Raw genomic sequence first — 9,710 nt, 5'->3', positions numbered from 1 at the left:
CCTCTCCAAGGACCTTCCCTGCCCAGAACTCATGGTGGGTAAGAAGCATAAGATGCCAGGGGATGAGAGGGAGAAGACTGGGCAATGGACCCCCACCCCCCCAGGGTGCTAGGAGCGAGAGGTCAGAGGTCAAGTCCCTGAGACGGTGGCTTTCTTCCCTTCTGGAATGGGCTGGGCCTGTGAAGGACACCATCAGTGAAGGGCGGGAGGGGTAAGTGGGTGGATGGATGGGGGGTGAGTGGATGGACGAATGAATGATTAGATGGCTAGAGGGATGGGTGAGATAGGGAAATTGTCGGGGCTGTGCCACAGGCACGGGTGTGGTGTGTCTGTCTTTGCCGGTGTGTCTGCATGTCTGTACATGAATCCATGTCTGCGTGTGTGTCCATCTCCCAGTATGTGAACCTTTGGGTGTCTGTAGGTGCCCCACTCTGCTTTTGTGTCTGCCTCTGATGGCGTGCCGTCGTGTGTGACGGTGAGTTGGGTGCATCTGGACCTCTGCTTATTTGTGTGTGGTTCTTGGTGGGTGGATACCCGTCCTCCTGTGTGTCTGGCTGGCTGTCTCTGATTTTAATCTGATTTTCTGTCCATGTCATTGTGTTTGTGTGTCCAGGTTTATGTGCTGTATCTGTTGGAGGGTATCTGTGTCTCTACGTGTCCAACCCCTCTGTCTCTGACTGTGTGTCTGTGCCTGCTCCATATGTCTCTGTATCTGATTGTGTGTGTGTGTGTCTTCTGGATCCCGGTCAGCCCTGACTACGGGTCTATGTCTTTGTATCCAAGTATATCTGTACCTCCTGGTACAATCGCGAGTCTCTTTCTGCTCATGTGTTTCTGTGTCCAGGTGTCTCTGTTACCCAAGGTCTGAGTCTGTGTATCCAGGTGTGTCCGGTGTTCTGGCCTCTGTGTCCCTGTGGCTGCCATTCCGCTCCGTGCTCTGCCTGCTTCCGCAGGGGGCGCCCTTGCCCAACCCTCCCTAAATCCCTGGGCTCCTGCCCCCGGTGCGCCCCCGCCGGCTGGTGGAGAGTCAGCCGGAGCCCAGCCGGGGCCCGCCGCCTCCCCAGGTCCCGCCTTCCCGCGCGGCCCCGCCCCTGGCCCGCCCCTAAGCGGGCTATAAGTTCCCCGCGCTCCTGGCCTCTGCATTGCCAGCCGCCAGTGGTCTGCACTTGGAGGGTCCTGCCACCAGTTCGAGGAGCACGTCCACCACCTGACCATGGCCGAGGGTGAGTATCAGGGCCAGCGCCGCCGCCTCTGCTCAGGGGCCCCAGGTCTGACCATCCCTCCTCCGATGGTCCCACCGGGGCAGGCTGGGCTCAGTCCCCAAGTCCTGGATTTGGAGCATAGCAGGAGGGCTGGGCTGGGTGAGAGGTGCCTGGCTCCCAGGTCTGCTGGGGCCTTAGTTTCCCCATCCCCAGGGCACAGGCATTAACCCCTGCTTCCTTGGATCAGCTGAGACAATGCAACACGAAGGCGTGTTGAAAACCCCAAGGTACTCTGATAGGGACTGTTGTCACTCATCCTTAGTCAGTGAGTGGGGGCTGGCTCCCTGCTGTGTGCCAGGCATGAAGCTGTGCAGAGGGTGCTGGCCTGGCCTCAGATACTTACCCCTGGAGATGTACCCGCCAAGCCTGGGGGGCTGGAGAGGAGCTTTCAGCATCCTTTGAGGTAAGAGACTGAGTGCAGACTTGTTCTCCCAGGTCCCTCCTTGCCCTCAAGTTCTGCAACCCTTGTCCTTCCTTGGTCACTTGTTGAGTCTCAGTTTCCCCTCTTGTAAAACAGGGACAGTAATGCCCGCCCTTGGTGTGTCTGTGAGGCCTGAGAAGAATGAGGAAGGGGCTCAATTCATTTCCTACCTGTCCCCATGTGGGGCACACACACACACACACACACACACACACACACACACACACGGATAGGGCTACCATCCTGGAGGAGGGATTTCAATGATGGGAGATGCACCTGCACTAATGCTGCTGGACTGACTCATCCTGGCTGACTCTTGGGTCAAGTGCATTTGGAGATGACCTCTGTACCACCGCAGCCCCAGGAAGGAGGGTGGGCAGAGCGAATGTGGATGGGCACACGGGGCAGATGATGGAGCAGGAAAGAGCAGGAGGAACATAGGCCTGCCTCCCTGCCTGCTGTGTGATCTCGGACCCATTCTGCCCCTCCCTGGGACCCAGGTCCCCAACCCATGTGATCGAAAGCCAGCTCACGGCCGACTGTGATGTGTCACCTAGGTGACCACTTGTGCCCCATGCCGTTTCCCATCCCCTCCCCAAAGGTTGGGCCTCGGTAGGGCTGGGGGACCCTAGAGATGCCCTTTATGATGAGCCCTCTACCTCGTTACCAGAGTGGCCACTTCCTACACGGGTCCCAGTGGCCTGGAAGACCTCGGGGCTTTTCTCAGTGCGGAACTCCTGGGATCCTAGACCCCAGTTTTTTCTGCACCTCTGGGACTGGGCACAATTTCTGGAACTCCTTCAGACAGTGAAAGAAAAGCGCCCCATCTACCCCAGACCTCGGTCTGACCATCTCTCTGCGGTCTCCCCGGGGAGATGACAATGGCCTCTTTCCTACTTAAGCTCTCTGGAGTTGAAGTTGCCCCAAACTGTGTTTCTTCACCCCTGCAGACCAGCGGGCAGTTCTTCCTTGTGGCTAGTGGAGGTCTCTCCTGCTGGGGGTGGGGGCTCAACTTCCCGGGTCTCCTCCGAGGCTTGAAACAACACAGGAGGAGGGCGGGGGATGGGAGGAGTGGAGCGGGGGCGGGGTACGCAGCAAAGCCTGAGCTGTGAGTGCCGTGTTTACCAGCGCGGGCTCCAGAATCCATATCCCTGGATTCAGACCCCAAAGCTGCGGCTGGCACCTGCCATGAGACCTGGGGCCCTGGGATGTCTCTCTCTACCAAGTGGAGGTTGTGATGACACTGTGGTAGTGGGGTAGTCGTGAGGTTTAAGGGGAGGTAGTCCACGTCGAAGCCCTTGGCAGTCCCTAGGCAATTTGTTTACACCTCTCGAGGGGGTCTTCCATAGGGACACAGAGGTGACCCGCGTGGATGTCCCAGTGGGAGGGCTCACTTGCTGGGCATCTTTGGCAAATCCCCACCCCTGGGCCTCAGTGGGACCGCAGACTCTCCAGAGTCCCAGATCTCTGAGACTCTATTCTGCCCACTTCTCCCACCCTATGCGGTCCCCCAATCTTGACCTTGAACGGGTCAGATAGAGTTTGCCAAGGTCTGTGTGATTTGTGCTTCTCTTAGACCTTCATGCTCCCATCCGCCCCCCACCCTGATCCCTACCCCAGTCTTCAGCCTCCTTTGAAACTGTAAAGAGGACTTTCACGTATCAAACCTTTGTCCTGGACCAGGTCCTGGAAAAAGGGTTTCCTCTTCTAGACGTCACAGCAGTCCTTTGAATCTTCAGAAAAGGAAGCACAGAGAGGGAGAGACACCTGCCCAGCATCACACAGCAGCACAGCAAAACTGAAACTCAGGTCCAGAAGACTCCCAAAACCTCTGTCAGTAAATTTTTTTGTTATTGTAGAGAGTATTAGACATACATAAAAGGAGAGAGAGTAGTATAATAAATACCAACATTCTCATCACCCAGTCCCAACCTCAGCTAACCCATGGCTGCTGCTGCTTCCTGCCCCTCTCACCCCCTCCCCATTATTTAGAAGGCAAAGCAAATCCCAGACATTACCTCCTTTCATTTGTAAATGTATATATGTGCAGATGAAATGACGTAATGTATATATGTATGGAATGTGTATAGATATATATATCTCTCTAAAGAATAAGGGCCCTTTTGACATAAACAAATTAAAATTTCCTAATGATCACCGTTATTCCATCAGTACTCAAATTCTCCATTGTCTCAGTCATGTCACAAATGTTTTAAAATAGTTTTTGGAATCTAAATCCAGGTAAGGGTAACACAGCACAATGGGTTGAAATGTCTTAGGTTTTTCTTGGTCTATAGGTTCTCTCTTCAACTTTATTTTTTCCCTGCAATTTATTGGTTAAAGAAACCAAATACTTTGCCCGTCGTTTCCCAGAGCATGAATTTTGTTGATTGTGTCCTGGTTCTGAGTTTAATTTGTCCTCAATCCTCTGTATTTCCTGGAAATTGGAGATTGAACCTAAAAGGCAGCGCCTGTGTAATTAACCGATAACAAATACCGCCCCTGTTTTTACCAAAAGAACCCTCCAATCTTGATAGACTAGCTTGTGTTTAATAGGCATTTATTATGTGCAGGCACTTAGATAAAGTGGACATGTGGGGAAAGTGAGGCCCAGAAAAACTGAGTTGCCTGAGGGCCCATGGCTGGGAGCAGGCAGAGTGCACACAATCTGTGATTAAGAGGCAGGGAGGGAGTTCCCATCGTGGCTCAGCAGTAGTGAACCTGACTAGTAACCATGAGGTTGCTGGTTCCATCCCTGGCCTTTCTCAGTGGGTTAAGGATTCAGTGTCGCTGTGAGCTGTGGTGTAGGTCGCACATGCGGCTTGGATCCTGCATTGCTGTGGCTCTGGCGTAGGCCAGCAGCTATAGCTCCGATTTGACCCCCAGCCTGGGAAACTCCATATGCCAAGGGTGTGGCCCTAAAAAAATTAAAAAAAAAAAAAAAAGAGGCAGGGAGATTCAGGCATTACCGTCATGGCTCAGCAAGCAGGTTAAGAACCCAACTAGTATCCATAGGATGCAGGTTTGGTTGCTGGCCTTGCTCAGTGGGTTAAGGATCTCTTACTGCCACAAGCCTCGGTGTAGGTCATAGACGGGACTTGGATCCAGTGTTACTGTAGCTGTGACCTAGGCCGACGGCTATAGCTCCAGTTTGACCCCCAGCCCAGGAACTTCCATATGCCACGGGGGCAGCTGTAAAAAAAAAAAAAAAAGAAAGAAAGAAAAGAAAAAGAAAAAGAAAAAAGAAAAAAAGGCAGAGAGAGTCAGGCCTGATTGATCCCTGGGTGACAGCTTGGGTGGGGGTTGGGACGGCTAGCTCCTGGGGGGACCCTGAACGCCCCCCATGCAGGGAGCCTAAGAGCCCCAGGTGGCTGAGGGATGGAACCATGGCTCAAGCCCCTCCCTGTCTCCACAGATCTGATTCTAGAGAGATGCGACCTGGAGCTGGAGGCCAATGGCCGTGACCACCACACAGCTGACCTGTGCCGGGAGAGGCTGGTGGTCCGGCGGGGCCAGGCCTTCCGGCTGACGCTGCACTTCGAGGGCCGAAACTACGAGCCCAGTGTGGACAGGCTCACCTTCAGTGCCGTGACCGGTGAGTCCCAAACCCTCCCCCTGACCTCCCCGTTCCGTGATTCCATTGTCCCCTGACTGACCATGGGGCGGGTGACACAGGTCCCCCCTGAGAAATTCCCGCCAGTCACTACCCCATTTTACAGATGAGGGAACTGAGGCCCTGAAAGGGGAGTGGGGTCACCAAAGGCTGCTCAGCCTTGTAGACAAGCCTGCACTTCTGGACGCCTGGGTTCCTGACAGCCTGTTATCGCCACGGTTAAGGGGACATTTCCTACCACGCAGGTACATCAGGGTCCCGGCCGCCTTTCCCCACAGCAAAACAACGTTCCGATTCTTCTCCGCAGCTGTTTCCTGGAACCCAGGAAACTTGACCCAGCCCCTAGGATCAGGCCCAAATTGGGTCTGGTGTGGAGAGAACCCAGCTGGCTCCAGCCCTCTGGGTGGGCGGTTTTATGTCCCCGTAGTTCTTTAAGCCTTGGAAGGTTCTCTAGGGCTCAGGGGCTGGACAGCCAGACTCAGGTTCTGATGTGGACAGGACCGCCTACCCACTGTGTGACTTTGGGCAAGTTGTTTAGCGTCTCTGAGCAAAAGCGCTCCTGGTAGAAGGTCATTAGGAGAGGAGCCCTGGCGTGGGGGAGTGCCCAGTTGGTGCTCGTCTTGCTCCGGGGACTCCAGCAGTAGATGAAGGGATATTGAGGTTGTGCCATCCCCAGAGGCCCGGTGTCCTGTCTTCTTTGTTTGCCGTTCCCGGGAAGGTGGCCTTCAATGACAGAACCCCGGGTTTGGCTTCTGGTGGGAACCTGAAGGTCAGCAAGGGGCCACCTGGCTGGGACTCAGACCCAAGGGTGGGAAAGGGCAGCTCTAGCTCTTTCCGAGGTCTCCAAGCCCAGAGAGGAAGCGGGGTGAGGCCCGTATTTACCTGGGAAGCCGTTTGATAAGGCTTATCACAGCGCCTGCAGACTGGCCTCGGATATCCCCTCCATGGCTTCCCTCCCTCCCCCTTCCCTTCTGGCAGGGACATACCTGCTAGCCAGGGGCATCCCCCCAACACACACACACACTCAGCATTCTTGGGGTCCTTTCTAACAGAACTGAGGGGCCTCCGGCAAGTCTCCGATCTTTCCTGCCTCAGTTTCCCCCTCTGTAAAGTGGAAGGCTGAGTCCCTGGCAATTCAGGGCTGGCTGTGGGGCCCTGAGAAGGCTCAGGCTTGGGCTGATGAATATCTGGGGAGTTCCCGTCATGGCTCAGTGGTTAACGAATCCGACTAGGAACCATGAGGTTGCGGGTTCCTTCCCTGGCCTTGCTCAGTGGGTTAAGGATCCGGCATTGCCATGAGCTGTGGTGTAGGTCGCAGACGCAGCTCGGATCTGGCATTGCTGAGGCTCTGGTGTAGGCCAGTGGCTACAGCTCTGATTTGAACCCTAGCCTGGGAACCTCCATATACTGCGGGTGTAGCCCCAGAAAAGACGAAAAAGGAAAAAGGAAAATCACATCATTTATGTAGGTATATGCATGCTTATCCTGAATCCTTTTGTTCTGGAAGCATAACAAGCCCCCATTTTACAGGTAGAAACACCAAGGCTCAGAAAGGTCAAGTTGTTGGCCCAAGTCACACTGTCAATTAGGGACAGAGCAGAATTCAACCTGACCCCAGTGTCAAGGCTTTTCATTGCTGTGACCTGAGAGCAGGGACATTTACCTGCTCACCACACGTGCCTGGCAGCTCAGTTTGTTCCTCTGTGAAATGGATGGTGGACACGCTGCTGGCTTGGGCAACCTGGGATTTCCCATCTTTTTTTTTTTTCTTCCTTCTTTCACTCGCAAGGTGCTCCTTCTTCTCCACTTGTCTATGCAGCCTGGCACTAGGTCATGAGGCTCCCAGTTCAGCGTTGGGGCCGCGGGGGAGGCAGGCAGCTGCCCTCCTTACCCCAGCAACTAATCTCTGTTCTCCAGTCTCCGCTGACTTATCTCAAACCATAGCCGACCTGCCCGGGTAACTTCCACAGCCCCAGGGGCAGCCATGGAAGGCCCTGTATCTCTGGGTACACACGGCCTCCCTCTCTGAGCCACCAAGACCCTCCCCAGGGCTGGGGAAGCTGAGGGACAATACCAGGAAGCCAGGCCTCCCACCCCAAGGCCTGGTTCGGGTCAGTCCTGGCCCTCAGCCTGGCCAGAGTGCCCTGCTCTGATGTTAGACTGTTCTAGCTGTGATCAGCCTGTCCTACCTCTTCAGGGAAACTGAGGCCCAAAGAGGGGAGAGGGCCAGCGAAGACCCCTCAGCCAGTGGAGTGTGTGGCCTGGCTGCCCCCACCTCCCATTCCAAGGGTGCATTTCACCCAGCCGGTTCGAGACGGCACAGGCTCCGTTGTGGGGTCTGGACCACAGCAGACAAGCCCCATCCTTATTACAGAGTAAAGCTCTGCTTCCGTCCAAGGGGGCCCAGGGTTTGGAGGGTGGATGGGGTGAGAGCGAGGTCAGCCTGCAGCAGTGAAAAGAACCTTTATGCAGCTAATAGAAGGTCTGACTCTGGAAGGTTCCCCTTATCCACTCCACCTTATCCTGTGGTCAGGATAGTGACCAGGAGCCCTCGGGTCTCCAGGGTCACTTAGGCCCAGAGGGGTCTCTGCGGTGCCCCTGGTCCCACAAAGAGTACTGTGTGGAGCCACCGCTAGGGAGTTTTCTAAGCCCATTTACGTGAGCAGCGGTGAGGCCAGGCGACAGCCCATCTTCATTCCACCCACTGGAACCCCTCAGAAGAAAGGGGTGTGTATGTGTGTGTGTACACGGCTGTCCTGGGACAGAGAGAAAGGGAAATGTGTTTCCTGGCCTGTCCCGAGGGTGGTGTGTCAACAGTGATGGTGGTGCTGGGACGTGGCCCAGGCCGTTACCATGGCGACCAGATCATTGATCATCCAAACAGAGTCTTTTCTGAGGATGAAAGGGGTGCCGTTAAGAATTGTGCCAGGACCACGGGCATGGAGTGGGACTCTCCTGGGCACACTGGGACATGTGGTCACACCCGCCTTGGCCTCAGTTTCCATTATCTGTGAAGTGATTCGGTGGCGCTAGACAATCTCTATATTCCACTCCAGTCTCAAAATCTGTTATTTGGTCCTGAGAACTCTGATGCGTCATGGTCTCTTTTGATGAGACTGAGGGTAGCTCATGTTCACCACGTGATGACTGTGTGCTAGTCACTGCTTTAAATGCTTTCTATGAACTCTCCCTGATTCCTCTAAACTGCTTGAGGAGGTGGTGGTGACAAGAGTAAACAAAAGGAGTTCCCGTCGTGGCACAGTGGTTAACGAGTCTGACTTGGAACCTTGAGGTTTCGGGTTTGATCCCCGGCCTTGCTCAGTGGGTTAAGGATCTGGCATTGCCGTGAGCTGTGGTGTAGTTTGCAGACATGGCTCGGATCCAGTGTTGCTGTAGCCCTGGTGTAGGCCAGGGGCTACAGCTCCAATTCGACCCCTAGCCTAGGAACCTCCATATGCCTCAGAAGCGGCCCTAGAAAAGGCAAAAAGATTAAAAAAAAAAAAAAAAAAAAAAAAAGAGTAAACAAGAACCATTATTTATTGAGCACGTGCTATGAGCCAGGCACCTTGCAATATTCCTGGCAAGCCTCACCTTCTTTAAGCCTCCCATTGACCTTAGGAGGAGGTATCGCAATTGACTGCCTTTCATAGATGAGGCACAGAGAACCAGCCCATCCAAAGTCATAGAGCCCATTTCAGACCTGGAATCAGACCTTTCCAGGCATGTAATCTAAGCCTGTTTTCTTCTTCGATGAGAAAAGTGCAGATCAGAGAGGCCTGGTAACTTAGCCCAGGTTACGCAGCTCAAGGCCTGAGTCGGGGAACCAGACCCAGGCTGGCTCTCAGGCGCCAGTGCTGCCTGACGCCGCCTCTAAATACTGACTCTGGGAGACGGGGAGCATTTAAAGGCTTACAGCTGGCTCTTGACACTCAGGGCTCCCGAGGCCTATGTCATGCCTATGAGTTCATGGTTATATTTGGGCCTGGGTGTGGGAGAGGCTGGCAGGTGGCCCCTAGTAAGCAGGCCCCCATATTATCAGAGGTGGGTGGGCAGAGCTGCAGGGAGGGAGATGGAAGAATAAACAGAAACTGTCCCCAGGCAGCCGCCCAAGCAGGCAGAGAAGATTCTGTTTCTTCTTTCCTCCGCCCAAGTCCAGAAAGGGTGACCAGGCCCTCCTCCTCCTCCCCATGACTCAGCCCTGCCTGCATGCTCCGGGCCCTCCCCTCCACCTGAAAAGGGACCAGTTCAAGGCAGGCTGTCACCACACTGAGCCCTGAGACCCTCCCTAGGGAGCATCCTCTTGGGGAGGCAGCCCAGAGCTAGGGACCTGGGCTCAGATGCTGGCCTTGCTGCAGCCCCCTGGGTTATCCCTAGAAGAACCCTTCTCTCTGAGCCTCAGTTTTCCCTCCTGTAC

At 54.7% G+C, this 9,710-nt stretch overlaps 1 protein-coding gene across 1 annotated transcript in view; it reads left to right on the top strand.

Moving 5' to 3' along the window:
* The window catches only part of TGM2 (transglutaminase 2), a 34,922-nt gene continuing 26,304 nt past the window's right edge, over positions 1,093-9,710 (top strand). The window contains exons 1-2 of the mRNA XM_003359989.5: positions 1,093-1,223; positions 5,099-5,278. Coding sequence (XP_003360037.3) covers positions 1,214-1,223; positions 5,099-5,278 — 190 coding nt within the window. The 5' untranslated portion in view covers positions 1,093-1,213. The remainder of the gene's footprint in view (positions 1,224-5,098; positions 5,279-9,710) is intronic.

Source organism: Sus scrofa, chromosome 17, assembly GCF_000003025.6.
Source record: "Sus scrofa isolate TJ Tabasco breed Duroc chromosome 17, Sscrofa11.1, whole genome shotgun sequence".
NCBI classification, from domain to species: Eukaryota; Metazoa; Chordata; class Mammalia; order Artiodactyla; family Suidae; genus Sus; species Sus scrofa.
Note: the sequence above shows the minus strand (reverse complement) of the source record. Positions and strands in the feature narration are given on the sequence as shown.